Source organism: Salmo trutta, chromosome 27, assembly GCF_901001165.1.
Source record: "Salmo trutta chromosome 27, fSalTru1.1, whole genome shotgun sequence".
NCBI classification, from domain to species: domain Eukaryota; kingdom Metazoa; phylum Chordata; class Actinopteri; order Salmoniformes; family Salmonidae; genus Salmo; species Salmo trutta.
In genome coordinates this window covers 20619184-20640447 of record NC_042983.1, presented here as the reverse complement: position 1 = coordinate 20640447, position 21264 = coordinate 20619184, and the positions used below count along the sequence as shown (strand labels likewise).

The following is a 21264-nucleotide window of genomic DNA, read 5'->3' as shown; positions in this document are numbered from 1 at the left end:
GGAGATAGAGGTGAGAGATAGAGAGTAGAGGGAAGTGGAGAGATAGAGAGAGGAAGGTGAGAGATAGAGAGAGGAAGGTGAGAGATAGAGAGAGGAAGGTGAGAGATAGAGGGAGGAAGGGAGAGATAGAGGGAGGAAGGTGAGAGATAGAGGGAGGAAGGTGAGAGATAGAGGGAGGAAGGTGAGAGATAGAGGGAGGAAGGTGAGAGATAGAGAGAGGAAGGTGAGAGAGAGAGGGAGGAAGGTGAGAGATAGAGGGAGGAAGGTGAGAGATAGAGGGAGGAAGGTGAGAGATAGAGGGAGGAAGGTGAGAGATAGAGAGAGGAAGGTGAGAGATAGAGAGAGGAAGGTGAGAGATAGAGGGAGGAAGGTAAGAGAGATAGGGAGGAAGGTGAGAGAGAGAGAGAGATAGAGGGAGGAAGGTGAGAGATAGAGGGAGGAAGGTAAGAGAGATAGGGAGGAAGGTGAGAGAGAGAGAGAGATAGAGGGAGGAAGGTGAGAGATAGAGGGAGGAAGGTGAAAGATAGAGGGAGGAAGGTAAGAGAGATAGGGAGGAAGGTGAGAAAGAGAGAGCTATAACTCAGTTGGTCTAAAACCAGACAGGTTGTCAGTGCCCTTAAATCTTGACACTACCTCACCAATATTTACCTCCCCATCTTTCCTCCATACTATGTACTGCAGGCTTCATATTTACACCCTCAGATTTCTGTAATGGCTGTATAATGGGTGCTAGCTGATGAGTATTCAGTAATGCATACACATAATTCTGTAATAAAACAGGCCTACAACTAGTCTGTGAGAAATGGTTTTTTTTTTCAACATATGTTTGAGGTGCTTTAATTCAGCTATAGTCAACCTGACGTCTCCAACTACAGTTTGTTTTGATCAAAAGAGTTGAGAACAAGGTTGCCATGAGCAATGTGAGTGTGATGAAATCAACTGAACCTACGAGGGCGGTATACCCAAAAAGTCAAAAGTCCCTCCGTCAATCAGCCTTATGGTATCTGACAGCTTTTTGAGCAGCATATTGTTTCTAACTTCTCCCAAAGCAATTCTGTATAAGCTTCAAGGCTGTCTCATGAGCCATTACCCATCTTCATCTCACCTCAGACACTGCTAATTTGGCATGTCTAGACAACCTTGACATCAATCACTGGATAACGACCAATTAACCTTTTAGCCTGGGCTCTCAAAGGGCTCCATTACATATCTGGGTTGGCATCTCTGCCAAATTGCTACAATATATTTCAATCAAATAGTTTCTAAGAATATCAAAACAATGCCCACTCAACATATGTTCAAAGATTGGCCTTCAATTGTGAATGAAACCAGACTCAATGTTAAGATGACACAAAGACTTTTCCATATGCAGAGCCTTGATTCAATACACAACCATAAATATGTGTCAAATTCAGTTAATTCTCTAAGCATGCATACACACAACCCAGTTTGTTGCTCACCATATTCTTGGTCGTTAGTACACAGCTGGTCAAATTGTATTTTATAACTCCTGTTTATTTGGGTACAAATGCATTTATTTTAACAACTTAACTTCTTCTGTCACTCATGTAAACACTGGATAGTACCATTCTCTTGCTAAGCATGCCCTCCCGCATACTCTCTGGACGTTGGACTTCAATCACTACAAAAAGAGATTGACTGAGATCGAGAAGAATTGCCACAAACGGGAGGATTCAATAATGTCAAACATGAATGGGGAGGGAGATTGATACACATTCCTCATCTCCAACTGATGAAATGCTTCTGTTCTCCGGTCAAAGGATAATCTCACCCACTGATTTATCTGTGATGACAATGTTTTACAGAACATTGATCTCTCTCCCTTTCCTCCCAAACCACTTCCATCCACTCACTCTCTCTGTGTCACACACAATGTAATGTAACAACCAAACAAAATGGAGCACATGACAACAACATGGACGCAGCGCAGAACAGCAATAACCTCACATGAGGTACTTGAGTTTAAAAAAAAAAGCTTAATATGTCAGCACCACTGATATGGACAAAACCTTATCAAACTAAATCATAATGGATCTGTTTACGACTCTTCCATAGAAAAAGAGTTGGAAATATCATGTTTTCCATTGCCAAAAGTTCCATCTATTGATATACTATAGGCTACAAGACGCTGTAGCAGAGATGATAAATGAGCTAAGAATGGTATAAAACCATGGGAACCTGTAAACAATTATCAGTCAAATATATTTCCATTCAGAAAATGGAGGGAAAATTGATCAGTATAAAGGACTGGGTCATGGCATCCATTCCGATTAAAATATTAATCTGAATAATGTTATCATGAACTAGCCATTGAGATCTGTTGAGGAATATTGGGAGGATGCTGTCCACCTGTTTAACCAAGGAGATTACTCTGTGTCTGATTCAGCCATGCTCATACTCTAATCTAATTTCTATAAATCAAATCAACCTATACAGAAACTCTTTCCTTGATTTCAAAGAAAGGGAGTGATACTTGAAACATGACCAGGGGAGCCAAAGAGGAAGGAGAGATTCTGGGCTTTACTATATCATTACATCTCACTCTATACTGAATGACTCACAGACATGCAGCCTGGTCTCATAGACTAGACGTAACATAGTAAATATGGGCCACTCAAATTAGTATGATATGTTACGTTTGATATGGTTACATACACAGAAGGTTACTTCAGGCAAAAATGAAAGGAGGGTGGTTGGTCGGGGTGGATAAGTAGCCGTATAACACAAACATCTAGCAACCCAAAGGTTGTGTGTTTGAATCTCATCACGGACAACTTTAGCATTTTAGCTAATTAGCAACTTTTCAACTACTTACTACTTTTTAGCTACTTTAATTAGCATGCTAGCTAACTCTTCCCCTCAACCTAACCTTAACTATTTTAGCTAACCCTTCCTCTAACCTTAACCCTTTAACCTAACTCTTAGCCTTAACCCTAACCTTAACCATAAACGCTAGCATAGCTAATGTTAGCCAGCTATTCAAATTTGTAACATATTGTACATTTTGCAAATTTGTAACATTTTGTACATTTTTCAAATTCGGAACATATCATACGAAATGGATGATGGACATCCACAAATGAATACATACCATACGAAACGTAGCATATCATACTAAATGGTGTGTCTTGGATTTACAGTACCAGTCAAAAGTTTGGACACACACTACTCATTCAAGGGTTTTTCTTTATTTTTACTATTTTCTACATTGTAGAATAATAGTTAAGACCTCAACACAATGAAACAACACATGGAATCATGTAGTAACCAAAGAAGTCAATATATTTTATATTTGAGATTCTTCAAAGTAGCCACCCTTTGCCTTGATGACAGCTTTGCACACTCTTGGCATCTATATTTTGATTTGTTTAACACTTTTTAGGTTACTACATGATTCCATATGTGTTACTTCCTATTTTTGATGTCTACACAATGTAGAAAATAGTAAAAAATTAAGAAAAACCCTTGAATGAATAGGTGTGGCTAAACTTTTGACTGGTACTGTACATACAGAATAATACAAAATTCTCTGAGACCAGGTTGTAACATGAGATCACAGCTTGAAAACACAAACTAACAGCTTTTACATTACAAAGCAAGAGGGAGGGCAAAATGAGATTGTAGAGACAATAAAGTAGAGCTATTGGGGCTTGAAATGTTTACACCTGAAAATGCAATGTGACCAAAAATGTAATTCAAATGTTAATTGTCTCATATTCAGAGGACATGTTTAAGGTTGCTCTGCATTCTGATGTTTGGCATAAAAGAGAACTACAGAAATCCTATCACATTTCCAACTGCTCTGGCTGCCCATTGAGGAGGAGAGGACAAGGGATAATAGAGATGAGGAAAACCTCTGCTCTTTTCATCTGCAAGGCTATTAGTTATTCTGCCAACAGAAACCAGATTAAGTATTCCATTTAGTGCTCTCATATACCACATTGGACAAATCCAAGACAGGACAGCCCGAAAATATTTTTGGGATCTCAGATTCTTCACTTCAATTGGTGTAAATGAGGGGAGGAGACAGGTTAAAGAAGGATTTTTAAGCCTTGAGACAATTGAGACATGGATTGTGTATGTGTGCCATTCAGAGTGTGAATGGGAAAGACAAAAAATGGAAGTGCCTTTGAACGAGATATGGTAGTAGGTGCCAGGCACACCGGTTTGAAAATATTTTTCCAAATAACATGTCTAGAAATGAACAAAATCAAAAGGAGTTCATTGAGATAATATAATATCTTAAAGCACACTGTAAGGAGTATAATGACACCAAGATGTTGTCTGGTTCGGTTCACAGATCATAGGATTTTACAGGATGCAAAGGTACTTTTGAAATATGAATATAAATATTTTTGATGTTGAATGAATAAATTAATGTAACATTTTGTGAGCATAAATATACCAAGATGTTGTTTGTATCAGGTATGGTTCACGGACAATAGGGTCTTACAGGAGGCATGTATAGGTCTAAAAAGGGCCTAAAATGACAACTTTCATCTTGCTTGGCTACCCAAACTTTTTTTGTATAACACCCCTTGTGCCCATCGTCACCACAAATGACTTCAATGATGGCAGTCTCAGACTAAAGTATGTAGAGAACGATAGAGCAGCAGAAGGATTTTAATGTGAGTCGTCAGACTAACTTATTTTTTTATTTGCTTTATTTAACCTTTATTTAACTAGGCAAGTCAGTTAAGAACAGATTCTTAACGTTCATCATGATTTTCTAAAAACAAATTGTGACACAAATGTAAAAAGCATGTCAAACATCCTCCTTCCCTATTAAGTTTCTATGTGAGAATTGCCATGACAATTTCAGATACCCAAAATATCTTTGGCCTGTCCTGGTTTGGAATCGCCTCATTCTCATTCTCAGTTCTTCTCACCTCAGCTTTCTCCTGCAGACTGTGGTTGAGAACTGTTCTGCAGAGGACGTCCTCCTGACTAGAAACTGTTCTGCACCTGTGCACTTAATAATGGATGGCATTACTGAGAACATGCATCTAAAATGCATTTGTGCTTTCGCCTTCGGTATGTTATGTGGGATTTGAGATACTTGAGGAGGAAATGAAGAAAAACATACTGTAACGAGGCAAAGCACTGGTAAGTGGTGCTAAAATATTATAGGAAATAGAAACTACCTTCAATAATATTGGTGCAATTCATGAGCAACCTTTCTCCACTCCAATGTGTATGGGCTTTTTGGCTACCAAAGGGAACACGGAGTCAGAGAGAAAGGTGCAGACTTAAGTGGCCCTACTATATCTCCCTAAGCAAAGCATGCCCTGTTAATCATTATCTACCATTCTGCCAAAAGCCAACAAGCAGCAATACAGGGAAAGACGGATACATGGCATCAGGGAAAGAGAGGGCACACGCAAAAGTGCCTAATTAAGCATGGGCAAATCAATAAGTATTTCTGTGCGACTTCCTCCCTTAACCCCTTAGCATCTGTCTGTGTTCCTTAGAAATGGTCATGTAAAAAGAAGCTATGCAGCATGAATTTCCATCTTCAGTAGTCAAAATATGAATGCCATTGCTTTACTTTTGATAAGCATTATTTCAATGTATGGTATACTGTAATACTGCAGCTGTAAGGTAAAATGTGCGAAATAGACTGGCTTAATCTGATTAGATGCCTTGTAATTAAGGGGGCCAGAGGGCCATAATATCAGTTCACATTATTGTTATGCTCAATTTGTAAAGCTTAACAGTATGAGATCTGCTGGGGCTCCCTATGTCAGAATTTCTTTAATCTGGTGGCGCAATTACGCAATGTCCCCTCTCTTTCCAATAAGTATTTTGGCTGGGAAACAAATCAATGAACTGATGACCATAAATCCGCTTAATCTTTATCAAATGAGGCTTTGAGAGACATCAGAGGAAACACAGGTGTTTGGCTAAAATAGTGGTGATATGTTAAAGGGTAAAAGTAGTAAAGGGAAAACCTTCGTAGTCCATGAACCTTCTTTCCACTTTCCTTCTCCTCACTACTCTACCTTTCCCTTCTACCTCTACCTCAGTGGTTTCCAACCTTTTTCGGTTACTGTACCACCAACTGAATTTTGCTCTGCCTGGAGTACCCCTGAAGAACCCCTCATGTGCATTTTACCAGTAGGCCTATGGTCTCATGAGTCTTCTCAAGTACCCCCTGTAGTACCCCTGGTTGGGAAACACTGCTTTATAGTATACATTCCTCTGTTACTCAGTTCTAAACCACTAAGTGTAGCTCGCTACACAGCCTCTCACTCAGTCTCAGATCTCCAATGCAGACTTCCAATTTTCTGTTTATAAAATCAAGGTCTTTCTTACTGTAATAAAACAGCCTGATTGCCATCTTACAACATCAAGGGCATCTGCTTACTGTGGTACTACACTGTCAACAAAAACCTGCCTGGTTTTTCACCTCTTTGGCTAGAACCAGAAACATCAAATGAAAGAGGCATAGAGAGAGAGAGAAAGGCCAGGTTTGAGATAATACTGTAGATCGAACTTATCTCAATAGAAATAGACTGTTTTCTACTGAGGATCTCCTGTACTTGATAATTCAATACCTTTACTGAGCTTTAATGTCATGTAATATACCAGCAATTACACCCGAGAGGTGATAAAGGTATAGCCTCTGTCAATTTATCACAATCACGAGAGTGAGAGTTCAAATAAGACAATAGTGACATTTTACCACATATAAAGCCATCGGCAAGGTATGCTGTTGTAGCGAATATACACGATAGGCAAAGACTCACTGCACAGTGACTTGACATGGTACGTAAAGAAAAAAAGTAATCATTCTATTTTGCCTACAGTGCACTGTAAGATATATATTCAAACAGGAGTGCAGGAAAGCTCAAGCTCGAGCTTCACTCTCTCTCAATCAATTCATGATGCTTATCTTTTGACTGAAAGAGGCATACTGTACTTTACAAGATGACCTGGGTTTACAAATGGATCTGAACTAGCCTGGCATGTTATGACTCAAGTCACAATGCATTGACTCATATTTCCTATCCAACAAACAAACAGCAAGAGGATAATGTAAAATATATGTTTATCCCCAAAATCACTGAGAAATTTACCTCTGGTGCCCCGCAGTGGAAATGGATCATACCTCACATTCTCTGGAGCCTGAGATTGTGTATGTGTAGGGTCCAGTCCCATTCACCAGCACATCCATAGTTGCAGAGTTTGCAGGTTTGTAGTCCACATAATACTCTTGCAGAGGTGAGCTGAGAGTGCTTTCTGTTTCCCGCACATTTTTTCGCCGCTTTTTGACCATGGAGCGCTGCTGGAGCTGCTTAATGCTGTTTGGGTAGCGCTTCCAGGACACATAAATAACCAGGAGAATTATAGCCACCGACAGGAAAAGTGCCACACAGCCAGCAATAATCTTATGGAGAGACACATACTCAAAGTCCTGCTCTGGGGTGGTAGGGGAGACCCCTGAAGGAGACGGAATGGTCGTAGCACTGCGAGTCAACTCCTCCTCAACCCTGGACAATGTGGGAAGGGGCAGGAGCTCAGGCTGAGATGGGATGTTGAGGGAGGCTGTGGTTGAGATAAAAGGGGTGGTGGGAGTGACCTTACAGATACTAAATGTCTCTACTGCATCGATCACTTTCTCTCCCTGGGCCTCCTTAGGCCCAGCACAAATCATAGTGGTCTCCTTGTTCCCCTTGAAGTTCCTCAGCCAGGCCACTAAGGGGCAGATGCTGGGGCTACAGTACCACACATTACCAGCTAGGCTGATGGTGGTGAGGGAGATCCAGGCATCCACTGTCTCCTGGGACATGTTGCTAAGCTTATTGGAGTCCAAGTTCAGGGTCTGTAGGTTGGGGAGACATAGGTACGTACTGGCATCCACAACTTGCAGTTCATTTCCAGAAAGGTCCAGTTTTTGCAAGGACGTCCATGTCCAGGTTAGACCTTGGTTTATTGACTTAATTCGGTTCCATTGCAAATAGAGTGCCCGCAGGTTGGTGAGGCGGGGAAAGTGAGAGAAGTTGATCTTTGAGAATTGATTGTGTTCCAAATGAAGTTCGATCAACTTGAGCAGCCCAGCAAAAGCATTTCTAGTCAGGCTTCGCAATCGATTGTAGCCAAGATCGAGGAACTCCAAATTGCGCAAATCCTGAAAAACCCGCATTGGGACAGTTTTCAGGGAGTTGGACCGCAAGTGGAGACTAAGCAACTTCCGCATGCCCTGAAATTGACTGGGCTTGAGGGCCTGCAGCTTGTTGTAAGAAAGGTCAAGATTGCGTAAGTTAGGGACAGTATGGAAAGTGTTGTTTTGTAGCTGTGTGATCTTGTTAGAGCTGAGAATCAACTCCTTGAGCCTCCGTACCCCATGGAAGGCTTGGCTGTCCACTGTGTTAATGTAGTTGTGGTCGAGATAAAGCCAAACAAGCTGACTGAGGCCTGAGAACTGACTAGCTCTGAGATTCACTAAACTGTTGTAGCGCAGAGAGAGGCCCTGGCATCCCACAGACACATTGTTTGGCACATCCCGGAAGGCATTGGACTCACAGTATACTATTTTTCCATCACATCTACAGCTTTGAGGACAGGCTCGCTCACGAACACTGATTGGAGACGCTAGCAGCCAGCCCTGCACCAACAATGGGATCATGAGCCATCTACGTCGCATCAGGGATCCTGCAGACACGGGGAAAAAAGATAAGGACACTCAAAATGTGTATATGTTTATATCAGTATCTGTTAAAATGATCATGCTGAGAATAAACATGTTGACACTATGAATGAAGTGGGAGGGAAAATGTTATCTACTTTTCTGCACTATTTTCTTAAACAAGCTTTATCAACTTGTTTTAGGGGACCAGCAGGCTATAGTTCTTCTCGCTTCTAGAACCGCTTACATTCAAACTAGCACTTGAGATGAGAATAAATTGGTTTCATCCCAGGGACCGGTGCCTGTCCACGGTCAGAGGTTGAGAAACACTGATCTGAATGAAAGCACCGTACCTAGGGGTTGTTCAGGGGAATAATGGAGAGTGGTTGTGGTACTGTGTGATAAAACATCTAATGTACACTGAACAAAAATATAAATGCAACATGCACAGTGTTGGTCCCATGTTTCATGAGCTGAAATAAAAGATCCCAGAAATGTTCCATACTCACAAAAAGATTATTTCTCTCAAATCTTCTGAACAAATTTGTTAACATCCCTGTTAGTGAGCATTTCTCCTTTGGCAAGATAATCCATCCATCTGACAGGTGTGGCATATCAAGAAGCTGATTAAACAGCATGATCATTACACAGGTGCACCTTGCGCTGGAGGCAATTAAAGGACACTCTAAAATGTGCATTTTTGTCACACAACACAATGCCACAGATTTCTCAAGTTTTGAGGGAGTGTTCAATTGGCATGCTGACTGGAGGAATGTCCACCAGAGCTGTTGTCAGAGAATTTAATGTTAACGTCTCTACCATAAGCTGCTTCCAACCTGCTTCAGAGAATTTTGCAGTACGTCCAACCGGCCTCACAACCGCAGACCACGGGTATTGTGTCAAGTGGGTGAGCGGTTTGCTGATGTCAACGTTGTGAACAGAGTGCCCCATGGTGACGGTGGGGTTATGGTATGGGCAGGCATAAACTAGGGACAGAGAACACAATTGCATTTATCGATGGCAATTTGAATGCACAGAGATACCGTGACAAGATCCTGAGGCCCATTGTCGTGCCATTCATCCGCCGACATCACCTCATGTTTCAGCATGATGATGCACAACCCCATGTCGTAAGGATCTGTACACAATTCCTGGAAGCTGAAAATGTCCCAATTCTTCCATGGCCTGCATACTTTCCAGACATGTCACCCATTGAGCAAGTTTGGGATGCTCTGGATAGACGGGATCGACAGCATGTTCCAGTTCCCACCAATATCCGACAACTTCACACAGCCATTGAAGAGGAGTGGTACAACATTCCACATGCCACAATCAACAGACTGATCAACTCTATGCGAGGATGCGAACACATTGCCCTGGAATGTTTTTATTTTTCCCACAACGTTTCCTTAAGAGTCTAATTTGGTCATGAACTAACATTTTCATAGAAATGTTCCTGTGATGTGCAAGGAATGTTTCCAAGAGATGTGCAAGGAATGTTTCCCTTAATGTCAAATATAACTTACCCAGAATGTGGTTACCATGTTCTCAGAACATAAGATATTCATGTTCTAGATAAGTTTCATGGGAACGTTGCAAACACATTTGGTCCAGTTTTCTGAGGGTTAGGAGAATATTCCATCAATATCCCACCAAACCTATACAGAACATGGTTGCCATGTTCTCAGAACATAAGATATGAATATTCTAGACAGGTTTCATGGGAACGTTGCAAAAATGTGTCCAAAAAAGATCATTATACATCATGTCATGTTACCAAGCCCATGATCAGTGAACCACTGATCCATTCATAGTTCCTTGTCTCTTGGCAAGGTTAGGAATACTCACACACAATGCTTTTAACATACAGTGTTTTCAATTGACATATTTGACACACATGATAACATTGTGCGTGTTCAATTCATCCGAAATGATTATTCAACATGTCCTCACCTGGAATTTGAACTCACAACCTCTTGGTTCACATCGATCTTCCTGAATCCTGCTATACCACCATGTCTGTGTAAGGTACTGTATAAATGAATCTGATTATTCTCACTTCAATGATTTGATTTACTTATTTCAGCAATTTAAGAGCTTTCTATATAGTTGTCTGATGTTGGTGGGGCATGTTAACCTGTTTTAATGATACTCATGAATCACTATGATCGATAAAATATTTTCTTGAGTGTACTTTTAACAGAGCTGAGATTTACTCAGCACATTCAACCTATTGCTTACACCAATCAAGTTGTTTCAGATATACACAAGTGCCTATGGGAGGAGGGTTAAGGGCAGCGGTTCCCAAACTAGGGGTCGCGATCCCATGTGGGGTCTCCTGATATTAAAATGGGATTGCGGGAGCATTTCCAAAATCCTGGCTAAAAATCTTTACTTTTTAAAAATAATATCGTCTTTGTCTCTCAAAATCATTGTAATGTGGTTAACCTTAAAAATCGAAATTAAAATGTTTCAAATCTGGCTGCTTTTCCTTCACTCTGCGGTCCAACTCATCCCAAACCATCTCAATTAGGTTGTGGTCGGGTGATTGTGGAGGCCAGGGCGGCAGTTAGCCTAGTGGTTAGAGCGTTGGGCCAGTAACTGCAAGGTTGCTTGATCGAATCCCTGAGCTGACAAGGTAAAAATCTGTCATTCTGCAAGGCAGTTAACCCACTGTTCATAGGCTGTCATTGTAAATAACAATTTGTTCTTAACTGACTTGCCTAGTAAATTAAAATTCAACCAGAGAATGCCTTTAGATTGTGGGAAAAGGCTGCACTTCAATCATTTGGTGAATGACTAAGCTATGAAACCACTCACTATTACAGAGACTTTGATATTATCAGCTGCAATTGATATGATGAAAACAATGTATGGGGAGGTAGAGGCACAGGAACTCACATCAAAACCTTTGTCTGATAACCCTGTGAAACTAAGAATTGATGCTAAAGCTAGTAATCAAAAGGAAACTGACTGAACGACTCAAAAACTCCATCTATCATGGGACGGCTGGCAGTCCTCTGCACTCTAGTTATGAATGTGTCTCCCTCTGCCATATGGACGCATTGTATGTTACACCCACTTATTTATAATGGATACACCGAGAGCAACTGGTAGAAAAAGAGCTGAGTGCAAAACTCAGAACGTAACTTTGATTGTAAACTACATTGCACACGCCTGTTCGCAAAACTATGTGGAGATATGGGATCAGATGTTCTATTTTCACACCGAGAGGGGGAGTGTTGGAAATATTTTTCGAATTGAGAAAGGAACTGTTGTCATCTGCAATGGATGTAAAAAACAGCCTTTGTAGACTTTCTGTGTAATGAAAAGAAATGTGTCTCCTTGCCTAGGTAACAGACATATTTGAGAAACTCAACAAACTGAACCCAAGCATGCAGGGGAAATACCAACAAATTCTACAGATGATTGACCCACCTGACTGGGATCCTGGTTTAGTTGACATGCCGGTAAGTGAAATCGAACAGCTGATCGAGCTGTCATGTGACCGAATGCTGCAGACAACACATTCACGGGTCACTACGGAGGAGCTTTGGTTCCTGACTCAAAGAGAATACTGTGCCGTCTCCCTCCAAGCATTAGAACGTATGGTATGCTCATTCAGTGCTCTCGTCTGCATAAAAAATAAATATAGATCCAGGTTGGATGTCGACCACGACTCCTGACTTTGAGAAGCTCTGACGCAACATGCATCAAGCATACCCATCTCATTAGTGGTGGTAAGATAAATATGTCAGACTAATTTGCAATTGACTGTCATAGCCCCACATCAAAAGTATATGATGGTGAGTTGAGAATACAATCAGAAATACTGTTTTGCAATTGACTGCGATAGCCTCAATTAAAAAAGTAAACATTGGCTGTTAATAACATGGTTGGGGTCGCGAGAATTTTCAGATATCAAAATATAATTTGCGAACCCCTACGTTAGGGTTTCCTCTGGACAGGGCCTAACTATACTGGCCCAGTAAGCACATGCACTAGAGATATCCCTTATTGGGAGAGTGGTTCGGGAGCTCGTCATTGGTGCTGATAGCCGGTAGGAATCATCTTAATGTCACATTCTTAGCAATTTATATTAATGTCATTATTTGGCAACAGTTACAACACACTTATCTGATCTATTTCAAATTAGTGTCTCATTGAAAGATTGGAATCTGTAGGATTACCACTTGAGCACAAATTATGACCACATTTCCACTACCTTTCATGAATTATCAATATTTATTAATTCTATATAGCTGAGCATCTCTCCATTGTCTTCTTGACATCCACACCACATACCATCTATATCATGCATTTACAAGTTCAAGAATGGATGTTCAACTGCAGATTGCCCTCTTTAACATATTGTGATGTCTGTGATTTGTCCCAAGTGATTCTGTTGCAATGTATCTGTTTTTACACATTAAAACTTGGAGTGGAACTCTGTGTTGTGTATTGTTTTGGTATAACTGGCATCATCATTGCTTAAATGGCAAATGTGAGAAAGTACAGACATGCTACTGTAAATATAGAAATTTTTGATATTCTGAGAATATGGCAACCATGTTCTGGGCATGTTTCTATCAGAAGCAACACTACCACCTGGGCCATGTTTTGGCAACAAATTAGGAATGTTACAGATAGAAATGCACAGTAGTGGTGCGTGAGTAAACTCACCAGGGAAGCCAGAAAAAAAGGCATATTACAACCTTTGTGTTGTGATAATTGCACTGTTTGCTCTATAACCTGTTAGTTCATATGCCTTGACACTGTGGTATACTGTATAGGCCTAAGCCCGAGACAATAAGAAGACACAGTGGCTGTCCGGTGAAGTGCATAAAACATATTGCATTGAACAAACAGTTACATGACCTACAGCATGGTCAAGCAAGGTAATGTTTCCAACATTTTCGGACAACTAAACAACTATTTATTTAGAACCACGGAGAGTTACCGCAAGTTGCAAAGAAAACAGGAGCTGCCTCCACTATTCCAGCACCATTTACACTTCAACATTTCGACATCATCTAATCACCTATGCTTAGTCTAATACAGTGACAACTAAAAGATACCAAAAACTATTTAGTGTCCAATCAACGTAAGATCAATATGATGTGGGCTGTCCATGGTACTGATTTCTGTGTGTCTATATGCCTGCATGCGTGTGTGTGTAGAAAAAACATGTTGACTCACCCTACTTGTAGAGAAACGCCGATGCCATCCTCCTCTTTCATTTTGCCTAAATGGTTTATATATTTTGTATTACTATTATTATTATTTTTCTGGCCTTTCGAAGTAAAAAAATGTACCTTGTTTGAACATTCTACACACATTTACATACTGTACATGTTTTTTTACAGTAGTTACATAGCAAGAATAAAGTAATTAGATTTTTTGATATACATTACATCTGGATAGATAGTACTTATACAATATACATCACGTTTTCAGCCATAACTATTATAGAACATGAGCTTTTAAACCCACCCCTCAGCTACTCTCAGTCCATCCCACCTATCTCCATAAACCGCCTGTTTATGATTTCCATGTGCCATATTTTTCTACTGTTCTGTGATGTTTCACATAAATTCTGAACTGGTCTAATCGCATAGTATCAACAGATTGTAGGTTAAAGATATGTTTTTACTAAAAGTACTATTTTATTGTTGATTGATTGACTATGGCTCACAACAATGCTATTTGTAGGGTTCATTTTAGATAAATGTGGTGATTCTTTTCAGCCATTCCTGTGACTGGAAACAAGCTATAGTACACGATTTTTGTTTTTTGTTGTCCTAGGCTACCTGGCTAAAATGCTTGCTTGCTACCCTAACTTCCTTTCATGGGCAATGATACACCAGGCCATCTAATTAACATTAGCATACTACATCTAGCTACATGTCGAACTTCCATCCTCTTAGGCCAGGGGCACAACGTATGAATTTATGGTTGGATCAGAATCATCGTTATAATCATTGCTCAGACTAAATCCACATCTCAATCCATGGCTGATTTAGGAAAAGGCCCATTTTAGCTAGCTAGCTAGCCACCGGAGGACAACAACACCACGAGATGCAATAATTCAAATTTTTGTTATGTCAATGACGTTTGGCTTTTGATGTGATTGGTCTGAAGCCAAATACAAACTGGCTTTCCTTGACACTTTTTTTGGTGCACCAGGACCATTCACAGCTGAGCTCACCCAGTTTAGCTCCACGCTGATTGGCTATTATTATTTTTATTTTTTTATCAAGGGAGGCCAAATGGTCGCTGACTTCCCTTGCAGTCAATGCTACTGGCGGCAATAATGGCATTCTCTTTTTGACCAGACAGCATCAGATAGATACGCTACACATACTGAGACAGAGGGGCGCTGTTTCATTCGCTCAGATGCTTTCTCCAGCTTTCTCCACATTCCGCCACTTGAAGGATTGAAGGAAATTTATGAAACACAGAGAGACAAAATAATTAATTATTTTGTTCATTTTTTACTTGGTACATTTTTGGGGGAAGCCTGGCATCCCTTGGCATCCATGAATACATGCCACTGGAAATGCAATGAGGAGAGCTGATGTGATTCCTAATGAGAGACACATGTTAGTTCTACACAGTATATGTGGTGTGGATTTCAAAAAGAAGATAGAGAGTTCTCTTTGAGATGCTCAGCTATCTAGAATTCTACCGATTCCCATCTTTCAATGAGAAATCCATTTTAATTAGATCAGATAGGTGTGTTGTAACTGTTGCCAAATAATGACATTATTAACATATATTGCTAAGAATGTGAGTGTAGGGTGACTCCCTTAGCAGGTCTTGAACCCAGGCCACCAGCACCAATGACAAATACCCTAACAACTGTCTCAATAAGGGATATCTCTAGGGTATGTGCTTATTGGGCCAGTATAGTTAGGCCCTAACCAGAATAAACCCTAACCCCTCCTCCCTAAGCACTTGTGTAGATGTGAAACAACTTGATATGTGTAAATAATAGGATTAAGTAAATCTCAGCTCTGTTAAAAGTACACTCATGAAAACTTGTATTGCTCATAGTGATTGAGGAGTATCATTAAAACAGCTTAATATTCCCCACCAACATTAGATACCAATACAGAAAGCACTTCAATTGTTGAAATAAGTCAATCAAATCAATGATGAGAGTATCGTCAAATTAACTGATAAATGACATAGACATAGTGGCGTAGCAGGAAGATCTGAATGCTGTAAACAAAGAGGTTGTGAGTTCAAATCCCAGGTGACAACATGTAGAATAATATTTGCTCTATAAATGATCATGCACAATGTAATTGTGTGTCAAATATCTAAGTTAAAAGCACTGTGTGTGAGTATCCCTAACCTTACCAACAGATATGAATGGATCAGTGATTCACCAATCATTGCCTTGGCAACAGTAACAATGCATGATATGTATGTATGGGGGGGGGGGGGGTCATTTATTTGGGACCATTAGGCAACGTCCTAACAACTGATACACATGTTCTTGCAACGTTCCTATGAAACGTGTCGAGAACATACAAAAAAATGTTCATTCTGAGAACATGACAACCATGTTTGGTGGGACATTGATAGAATATTCTCCCAACCCTCAGAAAACTGGACACATGAATGTTCTTCCAACTTCCCATGAAACGTGTCTAGAAAATGTATATCTTATATTCTGGGAACATGGCAACCATGTTCTGTGTATGTTTAGTTGGTGAAATGTTCTAACTTTAATACCAAAACGTGCAACAACAAAAACAATTGCAGGTTTTTGCTAACATAGATAGAATGTTCCTCTAACTAACAGGAACACTGGACACGCATACATTAAGGGAACCAACAAAAACAATCTCAGAAGGTTTTTGCTAACGTAGATAGAATGTTCCTCTAACTAACAGGAACACTGGACACTCATACATTAAGGGAACGTTATGGGTAACATTACAAAAACGATATATCTTCCTAGATTTGTTAGCTGGGGCATTATGCTCAGGAGAACAGTGTCAAAACATCATCCAATGAAGGCAGACACTGATAAAACCAAAAACATAGCAAACCTGTTGATCAAAGTGAAAACGATTTATCTAGGCTATTACATATAAAAGCTGTATTATGTCGCTCTGGTTACCATCTCGAGACAAGGAATAAAGTTATCAAAGCTATAATTTAATAGCAAGACATTTGAGATACAAGATCGTTTCTAACCTGCTGTCTGCCTGGTAGGCTAATTTCATAAAGGCTGCTACCCTAGCCTACCCCTGAGGCACATTCGCATTGGCATGCGGCAGATTGATAATGGTGTTCCGTTCAATGTGTGAGGGTCTGCATGGTCTGCCTCTAGGGATTTTCTCTATTTTGTGAAGAAATTATAGGCCTATCAATATATTCCAGTAGCATAGGAAACACATAACACATGGGTTTTGACACAATCATGTAATCAATGACGTGATTCCTTCGTCTCTGAGCTGTTGTCTTGCCTAACATGAGCACAATGTATATGGGCAAATGGAACACATTCTTTCATATTGTCTTCAACATACCCATGTCTGCGTGCTGTCGGCTTCTTTCCACAGGTTAGAGCCTTCTGATGCTTGACTCCAAAGCCCGCATGTCACGCGCAGTCCTCATTTGGTTGGACAAATAACCAACACCGCTCAACTAACCAGTGCAACGAAGTCAGTGCAGCCAATTTGCTCCACAGCCAAACGCACTGCACTGTGCACACCTGCCGCTGTGCTCAAAAGTCTTGTAAGTATGGAGTAGCCTTATTTAGCGCCCGTATCCTTATGTCAGTTGCATACCACGACTCAAATTACATAAGCAAAGCAAAGCGTTGTACTCTAACAGATGATGATGTAAAAAGCCCATAAACAGCATATTCCCCCATGGAAAAATACACTTTGAAAATAAGTTTAGGCCTATGTGTGGGTTGACAAAAAACGCCAAATGAAAAGCCTATCAAGTAACAAAATACGCTGATATTCCGAGCAGCAAGCGTGTAATCCAGTCAGCAAGCGCCAGTTAAAGCCTATGTTGGTGGGATTTAGCCAAGCAGATCACTGGCAAAGGTTTTCGCTCCATAGTCTAGTCGCAACTGGTCCTGATGAGAGAAATACATACAATTATACAGTTCTGTCGAATGCCAGTGCGCTCAGCCTCGCCAGACAAGGCTATTAAGGATGCCCTCTCCTGGCCATAACGCGTGCCAGCAGTTGCCATCAAATGGATGGATGAATATACACAAAATGAATAGACCATTTTTTTATGTCTACTACACAATAAAATAACGTTGCTGATTATTTGTTGATTTCAACAAGCATATTAGGTCGCAGGCCTAAACTTACAGCCAAGGTTAAAAGCATTTAGCCCATATATCAAGAAATAAAGGCATCAGGTGTAGGCTACACTAGTAATTTCAGTAGAAATGTTCTTCATATGCAATATGTTCTGCAGTTTATTCCGTGCCATTCATCATTTAAACCATGCAGGAATACAAGGCTTAGAGACACAGTAAAGATACACTACATGACCCAAAGTATGCGGACACCTTCTTGTCGAACATCTTATTCCAAAATCAATGGCATTAATATGGAGTTGGTCCCCCCTTTTCTGCGATAACAGCCTCCACTCTTCTGGGAAGGCTTTCCACTAGATGCTGGAACATTGCTGTGGGGCCTTGCTTCCATTCAGCCACAAGAGCATTAGTGAGGTCGGGCAATGATGTTGGGCGATTAGGCCTGGCTCGCAGTCGGTGTTCCAATTCATCCCAAATGTGTTCGATGGGGTTGAGGTCAGGGCTCTGTGCAGGCCAGTCAAGTTCTTCCACAACGATCTCGACAAACCATTTCTGTATGGGTCTCGCGTTGTGCAAGGGGCATTGTCATGATGAAACCGAAAAGAGCCTTCCCTAAGTTGTGGCCACAAAGTTGAAAGCACAGAATCATCTAGAATGTCATTGTATGCTGTAGCGTTAAGATTTCCCTTCACTGGAACTAAGGGGCCTAGCCCGAACCATAAAAAACAGCCCCAGACCATTACTCCTCCTCCACCAAGCTTTACAGTTGGCACTATGCATTGGGGCAGGTAGCTTTCTCCTGGCAGCCACCAAACCCAGATTTGTCTGTCAGACTGCCAGATGGTGAAGCATGATTGATCACTCCAGAGACCACGTTTCCCCTGCTCCATAGTCCAATGTCGGAGAGAGCGTTACACTACTCCATGCAACGCTTGGCATTGCGCATGGTGATCTTAGGCTTGTGTGTGGCTGCTCGGCCATGGAAACCCATTTCATGAAGCTCCCAACGAACAGTTGTTGTGCTGACATTGCTTTCAGAGGCAGTTTGGAACTCGGTAGTGAGTGTTGCAACCGAGATGATTTTTACATGCTTCAGTACTCAGCGGTCCCGTTCGTTGAGCTTGTATGGCCTACCACTTTGTGACGGAGCCATTGTTGCTCCTAGACATTTCCACTTCACAATAACAGCACTTACAGTTGGCCGGGGCAGCTCTAGCTGAGATTGCATGGCTGTGTGATCAATTTTATACACCTGTCAGCAAGTGTGGCTGAAATAGCCAAATATTCCAATTTGAAGGGCGTCCACATACTTTTGGCCACTACTCAGTCATTGTTGCACTTTGCACTTACTCACTTAAAGGTGTCATGAATAAACAAAAGCTGCCTCTCATGACCTCTTAATGGGACTTTGACTCGAGCTCACAGTCATTTCCGGTGTGGCCCTTTTAATGACCAAACTAACTACAAAAATGGACACTTTAGCTCACATCACTAATACACTGCAGTTGGCATGTGATATGACAACAAAACAGGTGACACCAATCAAGCCAATTCAGCCATTAGGCAGGCAGCACAGCCCAAGGGATAACATTGTGATGCCATCATGCATTTTATGAATGCAGAAAGTATAGACTGATGACCAAAGATAGTTGTAACATTGGCGGAATAACCAGGAATGGAGTTCCATCACAATACAATGTCCAAAATCCACATTTTACACCTGCATATAACCACATTCGGAACATTAAATACTTACTTACGTAATAAAAATCTTAGGGACAAATAACCAACACATTTTAGTTCATTTAGTTTATTTTGGTAATCAGGGTTTTAAAAAGTCTAATTCAGCTCATGTATTCACATCTTATTCTGGGAATGGAGCCCAGAGCAAATGGAATATTTATACCCTGACAATTAGAAATTAAAACACTGCAAGTAGTCATGCTACCAGTGTGAGTTGGTGCTAAGAATAGAGCAAGCATAAAATCTTTCCAAAAGCCACTGACATGAAAACATGCCTTAAAGGAACAATATCAAGACCTATTGTAGGAGTAAATGTGAATAAACATATTCAGACTTCAACAGAATAGACAGAAGAATAGAAAAGAACATGTAGTGTGATGTTCATCCTACAAAACATTTTCAAACATCTTTAACAATGAATCCATGAGAGAAACTGGCCTGCCCAGGACTGCCTGTCATGCACTGTCCCTGGCCTGTGCATGTTTGAATATTGTTGTTGCAATTCAACTAAACAACATTTAACTGTCCTTGAGAAAGAATGTCATTTTTACTTCCTTTCCCATCTCGGTAAGATTTCTGTCAGCAATTTTGAGCACTGCATTTTATTTGTAAAATATTTGTAATCTCTAAAAACAAATTGCCTGGGATTTTTATTTAGGAGATTCAGATATTTTCCAACCTAATCTTTATCAGCAAAGTATTACAGTAAGCTGCTGTTGTGTATGTACTATCCCATGTCAAGCCACATACACTCAAAGTTTTAATTACCTCCCTAAAAAAATCTTACATGACCCATTTTCTACTCAAGGATATTTATGTGGGCATGTGATTTTGCTGTTAAGAGGATTCAAGGCATGCAGAATGATCAAAGTAATATTTTTGTAATATTAGTATTTCCCAAAACAAGTGTTATTTCTAAGTGTGCATGTTACCTCTTAGTTTTTAAGCACTGGCAAGAATACATTTATACATCTGACAATTATAAGGAGACAAACTTTTTGGGGCATCTATTTGTGTGCATCAGTATTAAAATGTCTTGAGAATTCCTGACTATTGTGTGGATGTGTTCCTCAGTCTCACACAACAAATGAATTAGCAAGTTCTTTAAGTTATCTATAAGTCTATCTTTGAGAGAGAAGAACTTCGAGTGACATACCTAATCAAATTTGGTCACCATACAATTCCACCGGTTAGTTTCTGGGTCAATAATAGTCCAAAATTGTAATGATGAATTTAATTTTACCTCAGTCACAAGTTCATAACATGCACTTCCAAAGGCAGCGAGGGCTTTTTGTTTTCTAAAGCAACCAGCACTGCCTCCAAATTGCCTCCCATGAAACTTTAATGACTGTCTGTGACTGAGCCCTGAATAATTGAACAAGGGAAAGACCTGTCCTGGATGATTCCCACTGTAACACATTATGGAAATATACAAATAATACTATTAGGTGAAACAAGCCACCTCAGCAATTAGGTGGGCTGCAGGAGAGGTTCAAACATTGACACTTTTGCTTACTTTAATTGCAATGAGGGCTACTCCGACGACTTGTGCTTGAGGAATGTCTGGTTC

At 40.5% G+C, this 21264-nt stretch overlaps 1 protein-coding gene across 1 annotated transcript in view; it reads right to left on the bottom strand.

Annotated features, from left to right (window-relative positions):
• The window catches only part of LOC115164563 (leucine-rich repeat transmembrane neuronal protein 4), a 60492-nt gene extending 42761 nt beyond the window's left edge, over positions 1–17731 (bottom strand). The window contains exons 1-2 of the mRNA XM_029717193.1: positions 17197–17731; positions 7101–8676 (exon numbers count right to left, since the gene is read on the bottom strand). Of these exons, the coding sequence (XP_029573053.1) occupies positions 7127–8676; positions 17197–17200 (1554 nt within the window). The 5' untranslated portion in view covers positions 17201–17731 and the 3' untranslated portion in view covers positions 7101–7126. The remainder of the gene's footprint in view (positions 1–7100; positions 8677–17196) is intronic.
• Positions 17732–21264: the final 3533 nt, after the last annotated feature.